The sequence below is a fragment of the Acanthopagrus latus genome, chromosome 15 (genome assembly GCF_904848185.1).
Source record: "Acanthopagrus latus isolate v.2019 chromosome 15, fAcaLat1.1, whole genome shotgun sequence".
Classification (NCBI taxonomy): domain Eukaryota; kingdom Metazoa; phylum Chordata; class Actinopteri; order Spariformes; family Sparidae; genus Acanthopagrus; species Acanthopagrus latus.
In genome coordinates this window covers 13,574,557-13,602,152 of record NC_051053.1, presented here as the reverse complement: position 1 = coordinate 13,602,152, position 27,596 = coordinate 13,574,557, and the positions used below count along the sequence as shown (strand labels likewise).

Here is a 27,596-nt window from a genome sequence, read left to right as displayed (position 1 = left end):
TGCGCTGGTTAGCGACAAAGGTCCCGGATGTTGGGAAAAATTAGGGTGTGATGCTGCCTTCAAGGGGCGTCAGACAAATCAAATGTCAACCGTAAAAACCGACAAGAGAGTGGTTTTCCATCGAGTGATACTTAATAGTTCCTGGACTACAGACAGAGCGACTCTCCAGTATTCAGCTTTTAGGGGCTGACAGCATGGAACTTGTTTGAACGAGTAATGACGCAAACAGCTGGGATTTTTTGTTGCTATAAATACTCCACTAAAGGCTAAGGAGCAACTTTTGCTTCATCAACCCATAGTCCGTTGTCATCTGACCACCAGGTGGGCCACAATGATTCTCATTGTTGAAATAGTCTAAGACAGTATTTTAAAATTTTAGAAGCCTCTGCATGACCAGCAGAAGCAGAAGGTGACCTATACAGATTTTTAAACATCACACTATTATATTTCCTTTTTCTTTTCTTTTCTTTTTTTTGATTAATTTGTCCGAATAAGTCAGTTGCATAGCTAATTTTGAACTCACCATGGCCTAAGATGTATTTTGTTTTTGAAGAGTAGCCTAATACTATCATAGAAATGAAGCTCATTCTTGACTCTCTTTCTCTTTTTTTTTTTTTTTAACCCTTTTTCCTCAGTAACTGTGTCCAGTTATAAAGCATAGAACAGACAACTACATTTCCAGTCATGTTTAAATTAAAATATAGAATAGGACACATACAGAATGTTTAACATAATTTTTTACTGAATGCGATGTAAATATAGTAATTATTTAAATAATCCATCCACACCATGTGCAGATATTTATCAAGTATTCGTTCTTTGTTTTCTTTGCATTACTCCTATTGCTTCTTTGCACACACTTGTACCTTACTTGTACATAAGACTTTTATGGCGTATACTCTGATGAAGTGGGTGTTTTAATATAGATAATAGATAATAGATTATTTAGAAATAGATAATAATGATGTTTATGGATGTCTATCTTTTGACAGGCTATTATGCAGTACAGTTTTTCTTTCTTTCTTTCTTTCTTTCTTTCTTTCTTTCTTTCTTTCTTTCTTTCTTTCTTTCTTTCTTTCTTTCTTTCTTTCTTTCTTTCTTTCTTTCTAACTGTCTTCAAAGGAAAACACAACCTCATTCATTTACTATGTTTAGATTTGCAGGACCCTTCTAAGTAGGCACCTTTCTTGTTTCAAGCAGCATTCTGGGAACCTTTTTACACTGAGTGCAGCTTGTTTATTCAGTTATTGAAATAGATCATATACATATTTCTAATGATACTGTATGTTATTTTTCTGAGTTTAACTGCACCTTTGATTCATTTTATTTACCTCATTGTTTAATTTTTGTCTTACTTCTATTTTTTGTTTGATTGATAACAGTGTAAACCAGAGTCACATTACATTTATGTGCACACAATCTTGGCCAGTAAAGCCAATTCTGATTCAAATTTGGATTCTGAACTACATTACAGTACCACATTTTATTTCTTAACAGGCTGAACACCTGGTTAGTTTTATGTTTTCCACCTAGAATATTATATAAACCAAAAATATTCTACTTTACCAATACATTTGTAAAGCATATACATCAAAAAGGTCACATCCCTAATGTTTTGACTCCAGAAGGGAAGGGTTAAAGCAGGGGTCTACTGTATCAGTTGTTAACTTTCTGTCCACAAGAGGGCAGTAGTGGATAATTAATTCTTCTTGTGTGTCTGTGTGAAAAAACATGCAAGTTATATGGAGGGGAGTCTCACCACATGTGAATGGATAAACTCTCAAAGATTGAATTACACATAAACCATCTCAGTAAAGCAACTAACCCAGTATGGACTGCAAATATTCAGTTTCTGTATTCACTGCAATGAAGTTGAAACATTTAAAGTAATCTCTTAAGTAGTGTTGGGGAAGGATTAAGAAATGACTGTCTAACATAGCTAAATACCTACAGCATCTTAAATGGGAAGCCTACACTTTAGTGCAGTGCAGCATAATCTTAATTTTTTTGGCATCAGAATGAACAATGCAGTCAGTCCAAGCATCGTCATCTCCTTTGTATTTTGCTTTTAGGTGGAAGAGAAAATGCAAACGGGGGTTAAAACCTTCCGGACTTGCATGGGAATCTCCTGATTTGCACCCATAACACAGGTTGCATGCAGCGAAATATATACACGCAAAAACACACAAAAGAATTGCTGTCTTATTCTCCCTCACTCCATGAAGCTAATGACTGTTTTGTCTCTGATCACCCCTGCCTGTTTGCTCCCGTGCAGACAGGGTTTACTGGAGTCTTAACCCAAAGACACCATCAGCCATCCAGTCTCCACGCTACCACTCCTGGTAAACTTTTGATATAGTCATCATTTCTAGCTCTAATTAAGAACCTTTTACAGGCATTATGATGAAGGATCACATCTGAATAGACAACAGATGCATAACATTGGATTCAGTTCTGCAGCAGCTGATCAAACTGTAATAACAGTAATTATGACTCTGTAGCCTCTTAACTTGAAGTGCTGACAGAACAGTCTTCATACGAAAATGAAAAAAAAAAAGAAAAAAATAATATTATCAAGTCTGCTGTTTGGAAAACTGGTTCTGCCAGTGCTGTTCAGACCTGTAACAATGTGGTTTACTGTAACAACACAGAGGCATGTGATTCAGGACTTACATTTGTTTAAAGTAAAAGACGTGCCTGCATAAAGAAAAACAAAGTGATTTTTGCACAAGCCGTAGGTGGAAGTCGTGGAGAAAAACAGAAGGCCTAAAGGCAGCCAGACAGTGCTTAAGTGTGTTTGTCTGGTTTTATGACCCTTTTAACTCATAAACTCTCAAACTCTCAGCTTGTTTTCCTGGGATGGACAGGCCCGGCATGTACTCAGCTGCACTAAACCTTAAAATGTCTCTGTGTCTTTTCCTCTGTTTTGCCTTCAGTGCTCTCCTCATCTGTTATTCTCACCCAGTAAACATTGTGCCGCAGCATGTTTTTGTGTGTGTGCTTGAGGGTGGATTTGTGTAATTCTGGATGGCATGCACCACCAGTCGGTGATCAGCGGTTGGAGGTGCCTCCCACCGCGCTAACAGGACTGGCTGAGTTGTTAACTGGTCTGTCTGTAAGCCTGACTCTCCACAGAAAAAGAGAAGAAACCATGGAGCCCCAACTTGTAATTACCCCATGGAGGGCAATGCTGCTCCCTCTCTCAATCTCCTCTGGAGCCCTTTGAAGATGCCCCTTAGGGAGTTGGTTGTAATCAGGACACATGACTCATTGATTACTCCTTTGCGGTCTTCCAGGAACATAGCACAAGGAGAAGGAGTGGACGCAGCGGGGGGGAGGGTAGTCCCCTCAGACTGTGCAGCTAGACCGGAGGTGCAGAGGCAGGACGGACAGCACGGCCTGGGTCTCGGACACAAATTAGATGCTATAAACAATCGGATGTGCATTGTTTTTCTGGTGGTTAGCTCAGTTGGTCTGTTAAAGTGGCTATTCATTAGTGTCTGGGGCAAGGATAAGCAACCATATGCTTAGGAAAGTCATGAGTCTGCAAGTTATCATTCCAGCCAAACTCATTAGTGCAGCGATTAGTACAATGTCAGCGAGGAGAGAGGAGGAACTAATCAGTGAATGCATCAGGTTCAATGGTGGGTTTAAAAAACACATAATGATCCAAAATGAACAAAACCCACAGTGTAAGAATTGTACATATATTGTAGATACATGAAGATGCAATATTTGTGCATTTTGTCTTAAATGATTATGGCTGACATGACATACATTTAATTCAAAATACTTACATTATGTTTTGGGTTTACCCTTTCAATGCCACATAATTATACGGTAAACATTTGAAAGGCAGTCTTGCAAGTAATCTGTTTAAAACAGGTCATAGTACACAGAATGAGTTCCCATAGCTTTCCATGGGAAATGGTTGCTTGTCCCTGAAACATGTAATTAGTCACATAACCTGTACTTTTGCTGTCCTCTCGCTTTGTAGACTATTTTCCTACATGGTACTCACTACAGTGTCCTTAAACAAAGTCAATGAACACATACGAATCACAAAAAAGTCCAAGGCACTCAGTTTTAAAGGGGTACTATGTAGTTTTTGGGAAGAAATTTACACTATTACTAAGGTAATGATACAAACTCCATAAGCTAACACTAATAATGAAAACACAGTTTGAGGCTTTAAAGGTGGTGGGGTCTGCCAAATATAAAAAAGTAAACAGTATGAAACTGTGCTGTCCTCTAAGGTCAGTTTGCTTATTTAGTTTATTCCGTCATTAAAATGTGTATTGTGTAAATGTGTATTTAGCTTTTCGTAAAGTTTATTGTCTTCTGATTAAAGTTCTCCCCCAAAGCTACATAGTGTACCTTTCACTATAAAAATGCCTTTCTTGTCAGAAAATGTCTATAAGTACCTTGAACAAACTCAATTTGAGTCCAGGAAGGATGTGCTCCTACCCCTCCATCTTTTATATTACACAGGGTCACCTAATATTGTAAAGGGCAAAACAGTTGCGCTTAAAAAAAACACCAGTAGGGTGTAAGATAACAACAACACAATTATCTATAATTGTGCCAAACCAAAGGTCTGTACAAAGTTTTTAGCAGGACTTGCAATAGATTTTTAGGGGATGCTTCGTTTAGCATTGTGAAAGACATCTCTGGTAAACATAATGGGCAAAGCAAGTAGACCATAAAAAAGATCATAAAAGATGTCTTTTGATGTTTCTGGGCTTGCACTCTGGACACCTGTGGGGTTGAACCCAGTGACTGGCTGTCCTATGTGGACATGTTGAGCTGAGGTAATTGGGTCATTACTTGTCAAGAAGCTGAATTAAAGCCCGGGGCAATGCTGAGGGCAGTGAAAATGTGAATTAATTGCACTGTGAGGGAGGAAAAAGTACAGATATGGATTTTAGAAACAACAAGTCTGGGTTCACTGAGATTTTGTTTGTGTCTCTCAGAACCTTTACTCCTGCGTCAGCTCTCACAGATAGGAACATGAAACTTGTGTCGGTTACACATCATGAATGACATTCTACGGTATGATTTCTATTTGTATTGAACTGTTGTTTGGCAGTCGAGCGTTATGGATGTCTTGGTTTTCTCACACAGGTCTGTCGCTGATGTCTCCTGGGAGAGTATTAGTAATATGGGGTGTGTCGTCCAGGCCTGTTCAAATGGCATAACGAGAATCAGAGGAGCGTGGAGCTGCAGACAAGTTACACACACACACACACACCCAAGTCATTGTTGATGACCACAATGGAACAACAGTACTCTTGGAGTAGCAGAAAAGGCCTACAGCAGAGAAAGAAATAGCCATTGAAGGAATGTTGTCCACTTACCAGAAGCTTGTGGAGAAGCTCATCGGTCACATTGTGTCTTTATCTCATCAGAGATGAGAATCCTTTTGTGCTACAGATGATATGTTAGCGTATTTCGACTTGTTTGTCCCCATTCATATTGTGATCGCTGCATGATAACATTTCAAGCATTCAAAGTCTGCGTTTTTGTGTAAAAAGCACACCATAAATAAGACAACTGTCATGCAGATAGTGATCGTGTGTGCTTCGCTTGTGTATTGGTGTGTCTTTGTCTGCATCTGTGTGTTTGCAGGATTTCAAATAATTAGTATTGTTTAGTGTGGCAACCATTTAAAAGGTCTATAATTCTTTATTTGCCTACATTTAGCATCTTCTTGCCTCCCGCCCATTATAAAAAGAATGGTCAGCCTAATCAGGGGCTTCTTTGGGGGTGGGCTGGGCTTGTTTGCCAATTGACATTTGGTGAAAGGGTGTTAGATGAAAAAAGCACCTCACACCATGAGGTAGAGGCCTCACACCCGAGCCTATTTCAGACATGTTGTATTTGTGTGTAAAGAGGAACTTGTGTTTGAGTGCGAGGTGAGACTCGTTTTACCACTCAAGCAGAGCACACTCTGTCTGGGCTGTGTGAAGTGTGTTCATCCATGAAAACAAACTTTGCAAAAGGAAAAAAAAGAAAAGAAAAAAAAAGTATATTAATGAAGCCAGGAGTCAAATTAGCCAATGTCCTCTTTTTTAATTGTTTTCACATCATCAAGGATGTAATTACATGTTGTTAACCTGTATTTGGGACCTGTTATCTTACCATTATCATTAGAATAGCAGGCTGATTACATTACTCACCCTGTAATTACTTCGGTGGAAAAGCAAATTGTGCAATATTGATGAGCACAGGTCATGCATGAATGTATTTGAACTATGAGGAACACAAAATGTATAATAAAATGCAATAAATCAGCCCAAAAAGGGAGAAAGGTTTTGCATCATCATTATTCTGAGCCAAGGTTTTCAGTTCTTAAATCCAATATTGGAAAATGTTGACTTTCAACTTATGATGGGATTAATCAGCATTATGCTGGAAAATACCAGTTTCCTTGTTTAGTTTATTTTGAGGGTAATTGACATAAACAAGTTACAGTTACTGGTCCTCCTATTTATCCTGACAGGCAATCAAGTAAAATTCAGTGGTTGTACGATGTGGCCTGGGGCTAATAAAGCTCCTGTTTGCATCACGCCATGAAGACTCAACAATACTCACACACTTTATAATGACTAGGCATTTCTGAGAATAAAGTGCCTCCAATTTGAAGCGCTTGCTTTTCGGACTGTTTTGAACAGTAAAGTAGAAAGAAAGCAAGAGCATGAAGGCGGAACAACACGATGTGAAAGACAGGCCCTGGACAGTGGTGAAGTAACGGACCTAAGCCCCTCATTAGACAACACACTCATCTGGGGATGGAGGATGGGGCTCTGCAGGGGGCTGCGATGTCAGATTTGCTATGAGGAAATGGCAGAGCACTTGGAATGTGTGGTGAAGTAAATGTCAGCTGACTGCTCTTTGAACTGACTTTCTTTCTCCTTCTCCTCAGTGAACACGCTTCTCTTTATTTTCGTTATCTTATGCAGGGGAGCCTATGCAATTGACAATGCTTTCAACACATATATTCATATTTTGGTATACCCATAAATACAATAGGAACAGTAATGCTTTGTTTTAGATTTTCTTTTACACATTACTGTCCCTGAGTTGGAAATACTTTCCATCGGAACGGAAGTGCCTTTGAGCAGCTGTGTCCAAACACAATATACAATAAGCTCCGTACCTTTTCACTTACCTGTGGTTGTGATTAGAACACTTTCTAACGAGTTCAAGGTGGGACTATTGGGCTTGACATCAGCCTGATATTTTTTTTTTACCAGAACTCTGATCGATCTCACTCTACAAACCAACCAACAAAGGCAACAAGTACTAGCCAATCAGAGGCAGAGTACGGTGGGTCACAATATTTTTTTTGCACTGGACAGGGCTGTGACCAGACCCCTGGGAACATGTATGCCTGTTCAAAGTGTCATTGTTATTCATCTAAAAGTTGTTGCTACTGAACAAGCAACAGATGGTCCCCCACTGCTATTCTTTAAACTTCACTGCTAGCTTGGCGAAAATTGCTCTGAAATGACAAGTCATGATGGTCATCCCAGTTCAAGACTCTTTTGTCTGTATCAGGTGTTAAAATGTTGATTTATCTTGCTTAAACAAATGCTGCATGCCAGATTTTGCTAACTGAATTTGCAATGTGATGCTAAACAAATTGGAGGCTTTTGACACCCAACATATAAACGAGTCAAGAATTTTTGAGTGAAAAGGGACTAAACATTACAATCAGTTACAATCATTATAAACATTCATTACAGTCATTACACACATTACACAGTCAGTACTTATTTCAGTAAGAGAAAATATTTCATCCTCAGATGAATCCTCGCAAGAATTTGGCTGCAGTGAGCGCTAACAATCCACCATATTGACTCGTGTTAAGAAACGGTAAAGATCTTTATGTCAGCAGGGGAGCAGGTTTGCCCTTTTCCTATGCTAAACACCAGCACACATCACTTCTTAATTGAGCCGCTGTCTACATTAGGTGATTGATGACAATTATTCCCCTGCCACCACTCCGGAAAACTCAATGGTGCATTAAGGATTTACAGTAGTCCATTACTGGTGCATATGCATGCTTGTTGAGAGGGAACATTGTTTAGGAAATTGATCTCACACCTGGAAAAGCCACTTACACATCCAACCCAGATTGCAGTCGGCTGTAATAGCTGATGTCAGGGTAAAATAGGTCAGATGACTGTCCTCTGGCTTAGATGCCTCTATAAATACAACCTGGTTTCCTGGTTTACAAAGCCACTTAGAGACAAGCGATGTCCTAACCTCTGTGACAGAATATGCCAAATGTTAAGCCCTGCCCACTGAAGTGATGTGTGAGGTAAGAAAACGATGAGGAGGAAGGGTAAGAGCAGAGAGGATGACTGTCATTAGCATTCTAGCCAGTACGATGGAAAAGTGACATAATGGCTCAGGCCTTGCACACCATTGTCACCTCAGATTAGCTTCCCTTCTCTGCCTGTGTGTGCTGCTCCTTCAGAGTGGATCCAAAGACCTCACTGCTGCCATTGTGGAGACCGGCATCCTGTGCCTCACTGCGGGATTGCCCAAGACGCTTGGTAAACACAGGAAGTACAAAGCCACTAAATGCATCCCTACTGTGTTTGGAGGACTGCCATGACAACACATAGTGGATCTCCTGGAGAGCCAGGGTGTTTGTTAGGTGGATACACACTGAGATATGCCCAAGCAGTGCCCTTCTGTGCGAGGGCATGCAGCTTTGGCTCATGCACTGTCTGTCACGCCACCAAAATAAGAAGCCTCTCTCTCTCTCGCAGGGACACAGAATTGGTTTGAGACAGGAAACCACTCTCGGCCCTCACAGCATGCCTAACTGTGAAGGAATGTCAGGATAAAAATCTCAACTGAATGTAAACACCCTTATCTGCCCTGTGGATCTTTACACTGGAATCTTCGAGATAAGGATCGGAGGACTGCTCTGTGGGTTTTTGACACAGCGTACCTGCTCTGGCCTTTCTGTCGCGCAGTTGAGGATCTCCAGACAGCTTTAGATTAGCCCCTCTCTCTCTCCAGAAACAACTGTCAAGGCTAATCTGCTCCGCAAGCACAGGTCATCTGGACGCCAGATCCACACAGAGCCAGCATCAAAGCTGGACTCTCTCTCTCTCTCTCTCTCTCTCTCTCTCTCTCTCTCTGTCTCTCCCACACTGTCTCTACCTCATCTTCCTCTTCCTTTTCATCCTATTTTCCTTTAAGCTTTAATAGCCTCAAAGACCAGAGAGGAGGAAATCCACATCCACATCCTGCAGAGGCTGTCTTGGCTGTCATCGATCCCACTGAGGGGAGGTTATGGTTTGTTTGTTTTTTGGTGCCGGCTGTAAAGAGCAGCAAAAAGGGATGAGCATTGATCCAACTCAAGCACACCTAGCACTGATCAATAGAATAGATCTGCTAAGGAGCCGTGAGTGTGGCGGTGTCAGAGTGTACTGAGAGGGGGCAGATGGCAGCCTCTCAGGAGCCTCTCAGGCGACTTTCTTCACCCTATCCTTCATCTTTTGTCTTATTTATTTAATGATTATGGCATTTGTAAAGTGGCGCCATGAGGTAGCGTGACTGCGTAATCCTAACTGAGGTCATATTGTGCGGAGTTCCCATGGAAAGCACTATAATTGTTGTTTTGATCTGGAAAACCTCACGACCTTAACATAGAAGACCCGCAAACTTAAATATTGTTTGAAATAACAACTTAGCTGGAAAAACAAGCTGCCTTTTTTTGCTTGATATGGTCTGAACGCTCTGGCACCCACACACTTACAGTACTTTGTACTAACACAGGGTTTTACGGCCCCATTTACAGCCTTTGTGCTGCTTTTATCAATACTATATAATGTACATTTTCTAATAACAAACCTGTCATGTAGCCGTTCATCCTATCGATTAACCTCCTTTCTGTGACCTGTGTAGATAGCCGCGGCCTATCACTGCCAGCTGAGCACATGGTTAACTGAAGTCAGATAGAGTATCAAGGATGCTTTGATGTTAGAACTTGACCTCATCAGGATATGTGTAAAAACACACTCAGGCCCTCATATCTTCTACTCTCCAAGGGTTAGGTGTTTTGATACATGTGAACCTCATCTGTTTTTATTTCAGTGTGAGGTGAAAAAAAGAAAAGGAAAGAAAAGGAAAAAAAAAAAAAGATGACAGATCTCAGTTGCCGTCCTTCTCTGAGATTCACTAAATCCTCTGTCCTTCATGTGCAAATCCCTCAACAAACTGGCCTAGAGTGTCACCCTGGGTTGTCCTGTTCAAAGGAGCTGAGGGGTCAAACCTGCCAGGTCAACCTCCCTCAAAGTGACAGAGTTTACCCCCAAATTCGCCCCCTCTCCTCTAAAAAAAAAACACATGGGGCCCCCAGATAGACTGTCATCCTTCCTTACACTGCCGGCCTGTGGTGATTTACTGCCTCGGTACACAGCCCATATAAACATATCATCTGCATGTCATCATCCAGGCCTCCGGGGAGTCTTAACACAGAGCTGTGGTCCAGATTTTAAAGATTTGTCCACCATCCACACTGCTGTTAACATGATGAAACATTAGCCTTGACCAGCTCATGGTAGGATTTCTGATGTCCCTTCATCTTTGCCACGAGAGCTTAGATCAAAATACTAATCTAGGTTTATCTTGAAGCTCATTCACTGTCAGGTGTCAATGTTTATCTTAAGAGCCATAAAGAGAAGTTGAGTTGACACCCTTTTAACATATTTATGCCAGGAAGCAGTGGTGCTAACAGCCCGGAGCAGATAAAGAAGGAAGGCTCGCCATATGTCACCTTTAGGTATTACTGCATCCAAATCAACATAATTAATGAAATAACAGTATTTTTGCATTTCTATCCACTGTTAAATTCTTTCTTAATACTTCCTACTGCTGCTCACAACAAGATCCATTTCTTGTCCGTAAGCCATCCCCTTCAACTTTCCTTAATACCCCACTACAAAGGGTTAAGGCCAGCCCTCCCCCGTCAGTTGCTTTTGTGTCATGTTTCAAAGACCCATTCATCAGTATAACATACACAAATGGCAATACCATGCATCATGTCAAACATTTGCCCTCTTCAACTTTAAATTAGTACGTTTCACTCGGCACATCAGTCTAAATGTTTTCCCCGATAATGACTGTGCGCTTGCTAAAACTCACTGAAATGTGTCGAATCACGCATGCACGCTTTTCTAGCGATTATGATCAACCAAACTGGCCCTGGCTGGCCTGACGGTGACAGCTGTTTGAACCTGTCTGTCCTCATCATGTTTCCTATAGGTGCGGAGACTTAATACCACATAGAGGATCAGTCTGTTCGCTGCATGACCCCTGACCCCCCTGCGCTGAGGTTGGGGCCGGTCTGCCCAAATCAGTCCAGAGACGAGACCCCGAGGGTGTCCTGGGAAGTGTTTGTGGAGCCGGCTGAAAACACATCTAGCTGCGCCGCGGTTTCGTTTTTGTTTGCTTTTTTTGCCTTGAGACATGAAAAACAAACCATGAGATAGAAACTCGTGCTCAACAAGAGGACAGAAAGGAGAGGAACTGAACTCCGCGTCTGAGTCAGAGTGTGTTGAGGAAAGAGCCTTATTATCTTTCACGGTTTCTCTCCGTTGGATCTTTTTCCACTGCACCTGCGAGCTGGGACCTGTCTCATATGGGGGAGCGCGTGCTAACCACTAACTATACCTGGGAGACAAAGGCAAACAAACCAAACAGCAAACTCCTGACCCCAAGGAAAAGCTGCCGTTTGCCCCATAACAAGCAATTTCCCCCCAGCTGAATACAATTTAATTGGGTGGTCTAACATGCTTTGGAAAAATGAACCAGTGCGCCTTATAGGTGATTTTTTTTTTTTTCTTCATTTTTTTAATCTGGATAATTATTTTCCAGTCTGATTGTATTTTTTCCCCACATCACGAAGAAGTAATTTGAAAAATCGTTAAAAAGGAAAATCGAGGAAGTGAAAGAGGAGGACGAAGGGCCATAAAACTGTGAGCTCAACAAACGGTTCTGAGCTCATAAAATTAATAGAATATTGACTGTTAGAGACGTGCCAGCTGAGCCCGTCTTTAAAGGGTGCACTATGTAGTTTTGTGGGAGATATTCTAAACAAGCTAAATAAACAAATGTTCTTTGTTTTCATGCCTGAATGAATGAAATATACAAATTGACCTTAAAGGACAACACAATTTCATACTGTTTCCACTTTGTTTAGATTTGGTGGACCCTGCCACCTTTCTAGCTTCAACAGTGTTCTGGGGACCTTAGTTTCCTCTGAGAATTGCTTGTTTATTCAGTTATGGAAGAGTTGGAGATATCTCAGATTGTTCTATTACCCAATTCAAATGTTTATATTAAAAATCTGAGGTTGAGTGCGCCTTTAACTGGAGCACGTGCACTGGAAAAAAAGAACAAGCTTCTTTGCCCAAAGTCTAAAACATTTTTTATAGGTAGGCCAGACTAGACTAGAGTCCATTAGGCTCGGAGCTGTAGGAAGCTCCTGCTTTCAAGTGGTCATTGTGAGCACACACCCAACGGGTTTATGGCGTCTTGTAGAGGGAGAGCAGTCAAATGTGAAGGGCGGACAAATAGCGTGGAGGCGATAAGTAGAGATAGCTAGAAAGCAAAGATAAAATGCTCATGTAGCGCCATGCTTGAAGATATATATACACTTTTTAAAGGAAATAAACGCTGTGTTCTACTTCTAGGGGGCAGAAAAACAACGGCTGAGGAGTCAAAAGGGATGGACATGCTGGTAGGTGAGGGACTTGTTAGCGGCCATATGGGAGCAGCTAGGAGGGTGCTGGTGCGGGAGGGAGGTACCTGTGGGGTCCCATGTTCTCCTGTCACTCTGATCTTATCAGGGGGGCCGACCAAGAGGAGGACCAGCTGTCACTCTCGCCGCTCTTTTGATGTCCTCCTTCAGAGCTCTCTCGCTCACACACACACACACACACACACAAACACCCCACTTCAGAAGAGTCGAGGCCTGTTTTTGTTCATAATGAGGATTGGTGGCTTTGTTGGTGAGCCAGTTGACAAACCCCACAGCAGAGGAAAAAAAAAAAAAGCCAGTTAAAGCAAGACAGTTCTCTTAGGATATGTGGGGGCGGTTCAATTTAGCTGTTTAGAGCCCGAGGCCTGACAAAAGAGAGGTAGGGCTCCGAGCTGACACAGGACATCCTGCTCATAAAAAAAGCCAGGACGTCCTCACAGAGACACTGGGGCTGATAGAAAGGGGAAACGGCGTGTATTCATCTGCAGCCCCTTCACGGACGCACTCGCCACCGTTGCTCATGAGCTCACGTCTTCTTTTCAAAATTGCACACCAGGAGTGTAAACCCCCGTAAGCCACAGGGCGATTGCGGAGTCATTATTTTTGCCTACCCAAGCACGAAGGCTTGTTCTAAGAGTCGGCTAGACTGTTTTGCAAAGGTTGACACTCAAGCAGCACAAACATGTTTCAGCCAAATAAGAGTACGTTTTACGCATTTGGAGGATTACTGGATTACTACTCTTATTTTTCAGATCCCACTCATTTGTATAATCTTGTGGCTCGACTGTTTTTAGTCGAGAGGGCACTTGTTGCTCTTGTTTTCTACACTCCCCACTTTCTTAATCATATCTCCATATCCACTGACAGACAGCACTTACGTTAACAGCAACACTGTCTGTCTGTCTGTCTGTCTGTCTGTCTGTCTGTGTGATCTTGAAATATATCCATATATCTGGTGATCCACAGACTTTTCATGTTAAATGTAACTTTGGTCCAAAGCGACTTACAGTTCATACATTCAGACACTGATTGTGGTGGCTGCCATGCGAAGACATGATTCCAATAATCAGAAAAAATGCTGAACACAGGAATACATGCTTTTATTGTATCATTATCTATTGATTGATACATTTTTCTGTTTGCTGTGTGGGTTTTTGGTTATTTGGTATTTGTTGTGTTTTCCCAAATTATGTTCAATATTTTTTTGTATGTATTCTGTCATTTGATTTAATCATTCAATTGATTTTGATTGATTTTTGTTTGATTCTATTTATGTCTGTGTGCAATTAAAAAAAATATAATAATGTAAATTATGTATAATTTACTCTACTTTTGATACTTAAGTTTATTTAATTCCAGCTACTTTAAGACTTTTACTACAGTACTATTCATGAAGGTGACTTCACCTTTACCATCGTAATATTTTAACACAATATCTTTGCTTTTACTCAAGTATGACTCTTGGGTACCTTTTACAACACAGCTATCTTTACATAACATTCTTTGGGAATGCACGGCACGTTTCGGCGCACTGTAGTCCAATTATCTATCCACAAATATTGGCTGGTTCACCTCAAAGAAAGTAACTGAAGTTGGCCTCAAAAGCTAGAGCCCAAAGTCTCCTTCACTTGCATGCACAGTGGCTTCTCTCTGCCTCACACAATTGCCTGGCAGGGGCGAACACACTCACAATGCCCTCTGTTACTGTGAGTGCGTGCTCTCCATACACTGCGAACTTTTGAACCACCTCTTGACCACAGCTTGAAGGGAGTTGAGACAATGGTCAGTAAACACACTGGAGTGAATGAAGGGATTAGGTATTAAATGACAGGATGTGCTTAAAGAGGAGCAGGTGGTGGTTTAGGGAAGGACCAGCGAGGCCTTGCAGGAGTGGAAACCGCATGCATCTCCCTGTGGCTCTTTCACTGTTTTCCTCATCTTCATGCTCTGTCACTGCTGCTCTTGATCTTTCACACTCTCCCGTAGCTCATCTCTTCCTGCTCATTTCCCTCGCTTTCTATCTCCTCATCTCGCCGTTCTCTATCTCTATTGTCCTCCTCTACACAACCAGAGAAGCCTGCTCCTTAACCCCGGCCTTGGACAATTGACATTCATGAGGTTGGACATTCCGGTCCAGCCCCATTCATATGTACAGTAAGCAAGGGGACAAAAGCCACCACACATTATAAAACCCCCATCCCCCAAGTTAAGAGTTGCCAAGGATTTGAGTGAATATCAGTTATCTCACTATAGATGAAGCTACGTATTGTTAGTTATGCAGAATTTGCACTCTGTAACTACTGACCTTGTTCTGTTTGTTGCTGTGTCAGTACTGAAATGTGTCCTAAAACTGCTAAATGACGTGTTTGAAGCTAAACAATCTACTTTCCTGAGCACATCTGAATTCGGTGAGGATATTTAACATGTCAAACTGAAGATAATCCTTCCTGCTTCACAGGAGCCCCGAAAAGCATGACCTCCTCTGCCTTTCCAGGGGTGCATTGTGGGTAGGAGAGGAAAGATCCTCTCATCAGGGTGGTAATGAGTTTCTGAGCTCCCACTTGTCAACATAGTAAATCCACAGCTTATATCCCGTGGCCCAGCACCCTCAAGAACATCCAGTGAAAAACATGTAAGACCACGATGTAAAGATACACAGACAAGAAACTGTAAGATGACTTTAAACTGAGATGGCCTTGATATAAATAGAAAAACTGGATATTGAATGCCCCAACGGTCTGCTGAAATAATGCTGAAGAGAGGGAACACAGATGGCTTGATGGGGAATTATGTGTTTTGTGCGTGGAGACAGACTGGGAAGGGCCAATGCATGTTGGGTTTTGGGATTACCTCATGCACGTGTAAGGGAGAACCCCCTCCTCCGACTGCGACCAAATGTGAACCATGTCAAAGTTTAATTTGCACCTGTCTGTGGCCCGCCCTTTGTTACCATTACTCCCCTCTCTGCTCTCTCTCTTGCGTTAGTTTGAAATGGTTTTTTTTCTTATGTTACGGATGTTGCAGTCTCTTGGTGTCATTCATTCTACTGAACAATGCTGGGTTTTGATAGTTGGATACATTTGGATGATCCTTTTTGTTTGGATTACTTACACATGGACATCTGACGCTTGTTAGCAGAGTGAGGAGGAGCTCAGTGACCTGATGTGTAATAAGATCACCGTCCAAAGCAGCTCAGAGGTGTGCGTTTGCCACGTTACATCAGTGTTTACCTATGCTCAGAATAGTTTAGCATGACAATTCGACCTATTTATATCCCACTGGACGTTGGCAATGTGCTACTGCAGTTCAATTTAGAAAGTGCCTGTGAGGAAAGTGGGCAGTGAGTGTGAAGTCAATGAGCCAGGTATTTTTACTTTGCTTGTCGAACCACGCACTTTCATTCCATTATATCATGTCACATTTATATCCAAAAAACGGCAGAAGTAAAAGTAAAAAAGAAAGGTGAACTAAAACTCTATTCATGGATCTCTAGCCATGTGGAAAAAGCATCAGGCTTGTGTGGTTAAAAGGCCTCACTTAAGACATTTCCTCGGCAGGTGTGGCGTCAGCTCCGAGCCTGTGATCTTGATTTGATGTGACCGTTTGAGCCATGTGTTCTCACGTATTCGATGTCAAAGTCAGAGCACCTCTGTGTAATGAGATCCCACGCGACATCTGCAGGGAATATTTTGTGACAACCCCCTGCGCTCGCACTCAACTGTACACCCTATGAAATATCACGACTAAAGCCAATTCGCAGGTGCACCCGTACACCTGCTGCACAGGTCGCTGCCTACAATCCGACCCCTGAGGTTTCACTCCCCAGCCGAATCATCTCTATCCAGCAAACCAATTACAGTATTCTGATGTCAAACCAAGACCCCACAGTCACCTTTAAATCAATCGGGCCTAATCCAATATCACATAAAACGTATTTAAATCTGCTAGATCTAGATTTCGTTTGGATCCGCATCAAAGTTTACTCACAATAGATGATAGCCACCTAAAAAACTATTTTGTTCATCAAGACCCATGCATTATTTACCAAGATCTCTTTTTTGAAATGTCAAATAAGGCAGTGTTAAAGAAAGCAAGAAAAAATGTCTTAATCCATCCCTTTATTCAAATCTTACCACGTATAGGTAATCGGGTCTATTTTTCACCCATCCACCATCCAAGTTTCATGGAAATCCTTTCAGTAAATTTAGTGTAATCCTGTTGACAAACCAACTGATCAACCGATAAACGACCTCCTGACATAGAACACAACCTTCTTGGCTGAGGTAACAACGAGTCACAAGAAAGTAAATGGCAGACATGATGAACACAAAAAAAGACAAGCCCAGCAACAAAAAGGCCCCTGACCTCTCTATTGTGGGCCGATGTGCCCTCAGAGATGAGCCAGCGCTACAGCTGGAAAGGTCAGCCAGCACACAAGGTCAAGCCGACACGGTCCTGCTATCCTCAACATCAAAGACAAGTCCAGCGCCTGTCATGCTCCCTCTGAGCCGAGTTGAAAACAGCAGCGCTAATCCCACTGACCGCTCGCTCTCACTCTTGTGACGAGGTTAGAGGTCGGCTGGATGTACAAATCCTAATGGGATGGCTGAATTGTAGCAACTTGCTAAACTTAAAATTAGGTTTCTGCCCTTTAGACCCGTCTTGTGTGCGATGAATAGAGAAAAGAATGCTGCTGAATTAACACATGCCCGTTTAATGAGCACTTTTATTCAAAGAATGACGCACTTTTTTTTTCTCTCTTTGAAAGCAAACTCCAGCTAAAGGAGAGAAAATGAATAAATGAATGATCCCTGAGACTTAAAAATAACAGTCTCCATAGTGATTACATCTGCAGGGAACACAACTTCAAAGGAAAAGTTGATGAAATGCTAAAAATGTTTGTCGGCCCTCTAAGCTCCTTAGTTGGTAACTCTGAGGTCACAGTGGCTGCCTAATGGCAGAAAACATTATTATGTATGACCACGGGAGAGAGAGACGATGTCTGGTAGGCCGGTCGCTGGACTGCTTACCTTCTCCGGCGCCCTTTTGCTCACCCCGTCTTTGAAAGAATTTTAATGGAAAGATACCAAGGCAGATTTTGCAAAATGAGATTATTGGGCGACTCTGTGCAGCTGCCCACTGTCTAATCTCCTCATGACAGCTCAGAAATGAGGAGCCTCTGATCATCTGTCATTCCCTCTTAATCCTGTGTGCCCCTCGCCATATACATCAACTGTTTTAAAAATTCAGGTCTCTCCTCAGAAACCTGAGCCTCTCCTGCCGTCATCTTAATGTCTGTTTGTGAAATTGTAGGAGCGTGACTGCGTGTTTCAGTACGTCAGTGAGAGTGTGTTTATTTATGTTGAAATGACTTAGGCTGATAAGTTTCGCCCTCTAATTAAACACGACTGTCTGGGTTGATTGTTGAAGCCGCAGCTTATTAAACCAACTGCTGGGCTGAGGCAGGAAACCAGATAAGGAGCTGTTAGCACTGTCTGCGCTAAATTAGTCAGCCGCCGTGGGTTGCTTGTAAGGATAAAGTGGAACATTTTTTCATCTAGTGTTATAAATAGTCACCAGAATTGGAGAGAAGTTGGCAGACGAGATGTCGTAAATACCGCCGATCAACACTGCTGAACAAATATTGGTGCAACTGCTATCAAAGTCGCAACAGAGCTGTCAGACATAAGGAGAGGAAACGTAAAAAACTCAGTGCAAACTGTCTCAATATATATTAAGTAAGTTTATTCTACCAAGACAAATATGGATTACAATCAATGAGCAAAATGAAGAAATTTACAGAAAATAAACAAAAAAAAAAGTTAAATTGTTTTTGTTGATTGTTTTTTATTTCTTCGGTACATGAAATCCATGAAATTGTCAAATGCTCATCGCCAACGGTTTTGAAAAGGATTTCCCACAGCTTTCTTTGTTTTCCCAACAGTTCTCACTCTGCACTCGGGTAACTGTTTTTACACCAGGGTCATGACCTTCAGGGAGGCAGGCTGGAACCGACGAATCTTCTTCTTCAGGGCTCGGGAAGCTTTGATGCGGCAGGCTGATGGCTCGGGGCGTGGGAGCTGCTGGAGGGGCCTTCCGGCGGCGGTGGGCCCCAGAGCGGCCTCAGCCCACACCAGACCCCTCTCCTCCCCCTGGCTGTCCACCTGGTCCTCCTCGTCCAGCGACAGGCTGCTGTCAGAGTCCGAGAGGGACTGGAAGCTCTGGCTGGACTCGCTATCCCCAAAGCGATTGGTGGTGTTATCGCTCATCTCCCCCTCGCTGCTTTCAGCGATGGTGGAGTGGAACAGTGAAGCACATTCAGCAGAATACTCAGACTCACATCTGGGTGGGTACTGGCTGGAAATGTGGAAGGGCGCTGGGGGGTATCTGGCATTAAGACTGTGGAGAAAAGAGTTTGAAGACATGGAGGATCGTAAGGATTGATGAGGTCCCATCCACTGGCCTGGCCTGGCACTCAGACTGCGGACCATCTGCATGTTGCCTGGTGCGTGAACATGGGGATCTCTCGACCTCTGGCGCTGAGCACAGGAGGCCTGGAACATCTCCAAATCAGATGGCCATTTGGCAGCCCCCTGCCTCCTCTTCCTCTGCTCCACAGCCTGCTCATACTCCAGACTCTGCTGTCTGCGACTTTTGCTGGACTTTATCACAGCAGGGATGGGATTTGGCTTAGAATGGACCTTGTGGGTATACATGAGTCCTGGGCTACAGTGGCTGGAGTCTGAACCTGAGCCCTGTCTGCGCTCCTCTGTGTGACAGTTGGTACATTTCTGGGTCATTTTTCCTTTCCCTGACCTTTTCTGTTCCCCCTTGCTTCCACCACTGCCCTCTCTGGTCCTCTCACCAGAGGAGTAGCCATGTTGCTGCCTCGTCGCTCGGTGCTTCTCACTGCTTTTTCGTCTCAGTTTCACAGCTTTCGTTTTACGGTCTGCCTGTCTCACCTTGACCCTCTGGGATCCAGCAGGGACAAATTTGGCGTGGACAAACTCGGGGGAAGCTGTATGACCAGTGTGAACCTCAAAGCCTTGACTCTCCTCTGTGCTGGAGCTGTGGGCCATCACTGATCGTTCCCTTTGGCCGTTCCTTTCTTGTGGCCTTGACTCTTGATTGTCCCCAGATCTTTTCTCTGAGGTGCTCCTTGCTAGACGACCACATTCTCCTTGGGGTTTATCATTCTTCCTCAGGGATGAAGTGGTGACCTCATCAGAGCTGTACTCCCTCATGGTAGCAGCATAGGAGTATCTATGCGAAACCTCCGGGGCTCTAGCTGACTGTTTGTGGTTATCAGCCAGCTCTTGACTGGAGTACGTCACACAGTGTCTCTTCTGGTCGCTGTCTGGTGGGATGATGTTTGTGGTCTTGGCTGGAAGAGGCTGCAGAATAGACACCTCTTTCTGTGCAACTTCAGGAAACACAGTTGCAACTTCAGTGGGCTTCCTATGATAGTCACTGTTTGTCTGCATAGTCTCTGCAACTGTTTCACTCTGGATTTTGCTCAGGCTGCGCAGGAGGAGCTTGTCGATATAACCCAAGGTCTTGGTCTCATAACCCATTTGTGCTCTCTGGAGGGAGCCAGAACTGTTCACTGGGGGTCCCTGGCCCTCTAGAAGTCCAGGCAGGGCTGGGTCATTCCCATTGGAGAAGATTGGGCTCTGGAGAGCCACAGCATGCAGGGGGCTGGGGTAGTGGTACATTTCGGTCCCACTGCGAGACACCAGGTTGCACTGGAACTTAGGGTCCACTGTGGATGTCTTCGGGTTTGTGCACACTGAGGGTTTCCTTGCATCCACGGATTTGTAGTAGCCCAGCCCTTGAGCCATCATCCTATCAAGATCACCTGACGGGCAACACAAAAATAATGATTAACCTTTAAAAATCACTCATCCACTGAAAAATTACATGTAATTATGAAGAAAAATACATGCTGAGTTGTTTAGTAACAACCGCTGCATGGTTCCTGTTACTACACGAGAGGTTATCTTCAATTAGAGATGAAGAGATTTGGTTTACCTGTCGACACAGGTCTCGGTCGGGCCTGTTCGGTGCCAGCAGTGCTTGCTCGGATCCTGCTGCTGCCCAGGTGGACGCCTGTGGCCCGTGGAGGGTTGGGCTGGGCAGCACTCTCGTCAGCAGAACGCCGGCGGAATACATCGACTTGTAATGGAGGGCTGACGCTGGAATTTGCCGGGCTCATGGGAAGGAGAAGAAGGCTCGTCTGGGAGGATGACAAACACTCGCTATACACAGAGGTACAGGAGTTGGACAAGGAGCAAGAGCCGCCATCACTGAGCTCATAGAAACCTGGAGAGAGCAGGAACAATCATAGGCATGAGTATTTTTCTTACACATCGCATGATGGTGGCTTGGGTGGATGCTTAATTACTTGCGATTAGGTCAACAGCTCCTGTTTGTTCGGGCGTTTGCTTACACACCTGAACTTGGCCTGCTGTCACTCTCCAGCTGCTCTGTGGAGGCCTTGCTCACATCCAGCTTCAGCTCACTGATTTGTTGATCCAGCTGTTGCAAGTGAGTCTTCAGCCCTACATCCTGTTTCCGCAGACGAGACTGTAAAACAGACAAACATTTGATTTTAGCCAACGCCAAAAGATAATTTGTGGCACAACCTTTAAAACGGGACAGTCTTATTTGATTTTCACAGGAAATGAGAGTTTGAGAACAGGAACTTTTTTTAACCAAGATCCTCAACGCTCACACATACAGTTATGCAGAAATCCTCTCAACAGGAAGGATAAAATTAGTAGAATCTTACTGAGAAGAGGACTGTTATTCGGATAAAGGATGCTCTAATGTACAGCCATCAGGAAAACAAAAGCGACTCAGCTGTGGCTGATGATTAACCCCAGCAGGACATGGGGGAGCATGGAAGAAGCAGTGGTGGGTAACTCATTTCTCCCCCACAGCGAGGGCCTGGCCATTGTGTAAACTACTAGAGGAGGAGAGCTTGGGGGTTGGGGTGAGAGACTGTTTGCCTTGCAGTTAGGGCTTGGCATTTACTGTTACAGTTGTTGTTAAAATGAGGGCTGTGGGTCAAAGCCTGTAAAATGCACCATTAGAACTCATGTTTCGTTCTCCTTTCTGTGGCAAAAATAAAACAGTTATCAGTCTTTTTTGTAGCCAGTGGTGGTTTATAAAGAAAGCTCAATTCTGCAGTGTAAAACACAATTCAAACCTTGTGTTTTCCCAACACTTTACAGCATATCCTTCAATGCATCTGCCCAGTTCTACTAAAAGTAAAGCATAGCATCTTAATCCCTGTACTTCCTGTGAGGGGCTCTAACAGCAGCATGCATGGAAAAAGCGTGTCATGGAAAAAACTCCCCACAGCCAGTTGTCTCCAGGACTCAGGGGTCTCTGGTGACTGAGACTCACTGAGTGTTATTCACAGCGAAATATTCCACCTTCAAAAAAACACTTCATGATTAAAAAAAAGGGGGGGAAGAAAAAAATCCTGGCATTAGTGGTTAATGATTGAGGGCTGCTCCCCCCTGCAGTATGCACATGCACGGGTGTGCGCGCACGCATACAACTCAAAGTCCTGCCGGTCCTGCAGTGAACCTTGATTTATGACACCTATCTTACTTCCTACCCCCAGCTGAGAGCCTGAAAGTGTGTCTGGTAATAATTGAAGACGGAATGCACATGAGCATCAGCTGACGACTTTAATCCAAGGGCAATTTAACTTCCAATTAAATAAATGGGAGCCCAGTGTTGACCCCATCCTAACAGGTAATGATCATAATGAAACAGCAAACTATTATGCTGACATAGGAGCAGGCGCACAGAGGTGTGTTAATCGCTCTGTTTTATGGCTTTTAATTGAAATGACTTCCTACCAGCTGTTGCTTCAGGGCTGTTAGGGTCGCCTCCAGCCGCTGCTCCTCGGCCCCCATCACCATCATCGCGGGACCCTCCGGGCCGGCGCGCACAGAGGTGACCGGCTCCTCTCGGTCCACCCTCAGCGCCCAGTTCACCATCTCGCTCTGTCTGTCCTTCAGCAGATGCAGCTCCTGCAGTCCGGCCAGGGCAGCCTGAAGCCTCTCCCCGACCCTGCTGCGGTCTACCCCGGCTGCAGCGCTCATCATCCCCGCGCAAGACCCCTTTCTGCTCAGCATGCTGAGGAGCGGCGTCCGATCATATCCAGAAACAGAGTGCGGTCGAAGAAGCGTCCTCCTCAGGATAACCACTCCGTTTGTCACTGACTCTCTGCTGCTGCTGTTGCTGCTGCTGCTGTTGACCTGTTTGGTTTTTAAACTACCTGTTAGAATAAATGTTGAGCTCAGAGGAGAGCCTCAGCTCCTCCCACAGACCAAATGGCCCTCCTTCCTATTGGCTGGCCACTGGGTCCCAGTGAACATCTGGTACTAATCCTCCCCATTCAGCTCCCCACTCGAGCTGCCCAGGCATGTACCAGAGGTCCATCTGCATAAGACCGCACGGCAAGATGAGCATATTATTATGCTATTTACACTATTCTCCTGCTGTTGTCGTTGTTACTCTCTCCAGCAGCAGGCTGCCCTCAGCCCAGAGATATGTGATCCACTGTGTGAAAGTTTGTTTGGGGGAATGTGAATGGGGATTGCATGTCCTCTCATTATCATGAGGCAACCACCCACCAAAACAAATCTCATCAAGTGAGAAGCTTATATTCAAGCAACTTTGAGGCACACGTGTTGTACAAACTGTGTGTAAATCTACTTTACCTTGGACAGACCCATAACATATCACTTACTTTTCATCCTCTTCCATACAACATATATTCTAGCTTTAAAGCCACCACTGACCAATCTGATTTAGTAGTAGTCATTCTGAAAATAGAGTAAGAGCCAACAGGACAAGTCCTGGCAGAATAATGCAGTGATAGATGAATGCTGTCCCCTTGTGGTAGTAAAGATGACAACAGTTTGTTTCCCTCCCTTGGCCTCAGTTTGTGCAACGTGCATGTGTTACCCAGGCTGAGAAGTTAGTTAAAGATGCACTATGTAGTTTTTTGGGAAAAAATATTTATCAGAAGAGAAACACATTTTAATGCCTTAATAAACTAAATAACCAGCCTCTCTTTCTTCACAAGAAGTTAACATGCAACTTTTATTAAATTTCACGTCGAATAAAACTCAAAATGTCTAGTTTTTATAATCAGCCCACCTCCAAACATATAAACATGAGTTCTTCATGTCCTCTGGACTTGAAATGATGAGTTGGATGAACTTACTGTAGATGGTTCAATCAACTTACTAAAAAGACACGATCAGCCTGTTAGCATACTGAGTTTGATAGTTAAAACTTTCTTTTTTAAAATAGTTTTTATACTTTACCTTTAACACCTTTTTCTTAACTTTGAATTAATTGAAAGAAAAAATGATTTGATTTGTTTGTGAGCTAAATATTATAATAATGGAGGAGCCTTGAAACTACTTTGTTGCAGTCTTATGAATTCATACTCATGAATTCAATGAATCTGTTATTTTACCTTTGTTGCTATTTTCTTCCTCATGGATATGACTCATAGCACAAGTATAACTCTATGATGAAGCACTTGTTCATTGTCAATAATCTGATGACAAATAAATAAGCGAGAGATTGAGCCCTCATCACAGGTAGAGGCTACATGAGGTAGGCTGCAGACTATTCACTCACAGTGCTGCTGTTGGCTCTGTATCGCAGGTGGGGAGATTCTTTCATGCTGATATCTGCAACTATCTTGTAGCTGCAGTTCAAAGGAAATACCAAAATACCAGGAGGGGCGAGCACCTGTGTGAGTATGTCACGCACAATGAACAAAGATAGGGTGATTAAAGTGTTTTAAATATGAGGCGATTCAAGGAGGATTCAACTCATTTCCTGTTCATCAATGTCTAGAGCACCCGCTGTTTGATTGTTTTGGTCCTTGATTCTCGCTGATAACATGAGATCAGTGAATCTGAGGCCTTCAACTTTGCGGCACTAGAGGGCAGTGTCACACCACTTCTCAATCTTGTCGGCTCACTTTTGCAATGTCACATGCTGCTACAGGACAGTTTATATATTTAATGGATGATGGATGTTCGTCTCACCTGGAAATGTGAAATCGAGCGAGCTGCCTCGTCCGGTCACCCTGCACCTGATCGCGAAATTTACAGATTTATTTTGGAGATATGGAGCACAAATCACTTGTTTACCTGTCCCTGATTGCAAAAACACATCCCCGTCACTTTGATGGTGCACCTCTCATCAAGATGCTCATATTATTTTGTGAGGCCCACTCCTCACAAGGATAGCGTCACGTCCTTGTAATGCTGCTGGCGTAGAACGCTGCATTGTGATGCCTGGATGTCCCACTGCCCCCATCCCCTTCAAAGCACTTCCTTCAGGGTGACATCAGCTGGGGTGCTGCTCCAAAAGGTGCCCTATTTTTTTTCTTAGCAATCAAGTGTGGGCTTTGTATCGAAGTCAGCTCCTGTAGCCTAAAACCTTTTACCTACCACTTCGCAAGGCTGGATCCAAATAGTTTTGTCTCTCTGCTTTCTCTTTGTGTGGCTTCTTCTTTGTGTTCTGCATTTATCAGCAGATTTTTTCCATCCTCCCACCTTTTTTCCATCCACTTAAGAAATGATAAAGCGGCCAAAGGTTGATAACAATACAAAAGCACATGGGCCGGGATCCCTTTCACTGTGTCCACGCTGCTCCTCACAAACAGCCTCAGTGGAAAGAGTTTGATAAAGGGTTTCGTACCTGCTCAGGTAGACACACAGGGGAACAATGGACGATGATGCCATAAACAGGATGTGTGTGTGTGTGTGTGTGTGTGTGTGTGTGTGGGGGGGGGGGGGGGGGTAAAAATGGGGTGTTGTCATATGGGGGACTGAGCGAGGTTGTTTGTGCGTATGTGCGAGAAGAATAGCCGGGGAGTGAATCTGTTGTCAGCTCTGTGTACATGGAAAAAAAAACTATTCACATGTAGGCATTATGAGCTTATGACTTCAAAGGGGAAAAATCTGATATCATACATGAGACACTCTTGCATGCCAGGAGAGGAGCAGCAGAATTCCGATGATGGGTGTTGTTGATTTTGAGCTATTTCCGGGCGTTTGTGCATTTTCGCATGTTTCTCTGTGCTCGTACGTGTGTGTGTGTGTGTGTTTTTGTTCTTGTTGCGTGTCAGGGGATTCCCATGCAGGTTCTCTGATTGAAAAATCCCTCTCCCAAAGATAGGGTGTTTCAGAGATCAAAGTGGCCTCATGTGTCTGCCAACACAGGCTCCCTCGCTCTGCCACCTCCGGCCGCTGCCGAACTACAACCTACAGCACAGTCATCACGAGTGAGTGAATGAACCTCACACAATGAAAAACCTACTTTTTGATGTTGGAATGTGGCCACTCCAGCAACATCGCCAGGATTTAAATGTTGGCATTTTTACTTTTTTGCAAATCACAGGTACACTCAAATGTTTACGTCACGTGTAGCATATCAACATTTCTACACTACGAGTCATAGTATGTTCATAAAACATGTATATGAGTTGAATTTCATGACGGGACGTTAAAGCTGGGAGAGACGGATTCCGAGCTGGAAACCACTGTTTGAGGCCGTATTTCAACATTAACAAGCGTCACACCACCAAATATTTTTCTCAGACAAGGGACGTTTATCTAGTAACAGACTTTTTGGACAATTCGCAGCCTTTTTTGTGTTGAAAGAATCAGTTAGGCCTAAACATAGTGACTGACTCACTGGCCCGTCATTAGGTGTGTATTTCAGGTGGTCTCTTCCTTCCAGCTATCTACATGTTTACTGTTTTTTTTTAAACCCCTGTAGCTGCATGAAACAACAACAGCTAAGCTACAAACCTACATGCTGAAACTAGCAGGTTAACAATAACCTGGTTGTCAACGGTGTGAACATAAACAAGCTAGCAACTATTTTCTTTTCCTTTGCGGGGATTAAGCCATTTTAATGCCGGGGCTTGACCCCCCACATGCAAAACAGTTCCCTCTGACACAGAGTTCAGCATCGCCCAAGATTAATGTAATTGGTTCAAAGGACTACGAACGAGTCCGAGTGTCTGGCTATGTGAAGACTAAACATTACCAAACCTTAACAAAGTGGTCTTTGTACCTAAATCTAATTATTATTTTTTTAAATTTTATATACTATTTGTAATCCTGCCATGGGAAATACATTTTTTTCACTCATATTGCACACACAGGTGCACACACACACACACGCAGTGTAGAGGAGATGAGTGAAGGGGCTGCCACACATGTTACATGTGTTAGATGTGTGTGTGAGCTGATAAATGTTGGAATTCTGAGAAATTATTATCCTTTCACTGCTTTTCGATTGACCAGAAACTGAAAAGATGATTGATAGTGAAAATCTGGAGGGACATCGGGCTGAAGTCCCTCCAGATTTTCACCATTGTCTTTTCAGTTGCCGATCAATCAGAGAGTGGTAAAATGATAGCAGTTAATCAGATTTTTCCAGAAGCTGGAACACAGTAGTACAAAATTTAAGCTCCCCACCATGAGCTTGATGTTAAAGGAAATTGGTGGTCTATGCTTTCCAGAGAACCACATTGGTTGCATAGACTGAATATTTTTTTTTCCAGTTTTGAGGAAAATAATTTGCCTCAGTGCTTTTTTGTAATCGGGTTACTTGAAAATAGTTTCAGCCTATTCTCACAATAAAACAGAAAATGTAACCTAAGGAAACGTAAAGCTCTCCAGTTGATCGCTCAGATCTCTGCTCCTGAGTTACTGAGGGAGATTATGGAATTAGATTTTATTTCTAA

The 27,596-nt window shown here is 43.3% G+C and overlaps 1 protein-coding gene across 1 annotated transcript; it reads right to left on the bottom strand.

Moving 5' to 3' along the window:
- Positions 1–18,511: 18,511 nt before the first annotated feature.
- Positions 18,512–23,088, bottom strand: dact2 (dishevelled-binding antagonist of beta-catenin 2). The gene is made up of 4 exons (XM_037122637.1): positions 22,663–23,088; positions 21,241–21,373; positions 20,819–21,109; positions 18,512–20,645 (listed from the first exon to the last, which is right to left on the bottom strand). Exons 1-4 carry the CDS (start codon positions 22,939–22,941, stop codon positions 18,760–18,762), a joined length of 2,589 nt encoding a protein of 862 aa, XP_036978532.1. The 5' UTR covers positions 22,942–23,088; the 3' UTR covers positions 18,512–18,759.
- Between the last annotated feature and the right edge of the window lie 4,508 nt (positions 23,089–27,596).

What these genes read in the sequence shown, in the direction of transcription:
- dact2 (XM_037122637.1), bottom strand. Translation starts at nt 22,941, where the DNA reads ATGCTGAGCAGAAAGGGGTCTTGCGCGGGGATGATGAGCGCTGCAGCC. An exon ending in CAGCCCTGAAGCAACAGCTG is followed by an intron (nt 21,374 to 22,662) that starts GTAGGAAGTCAT and finishes TCTGTTTTACAG; the next exon opens with TCTCGTCTGCGGAAACAGGA. An exon ending in TGACAGCAGGCCAAGTTCAG is followed by an intron (nt 21,110 to 21,240) that starts GTGTGTAAGCAA and finishes TGCTCTCTCCAG; the next exon opens with GTTTCTATGAGCTCAGTGAT.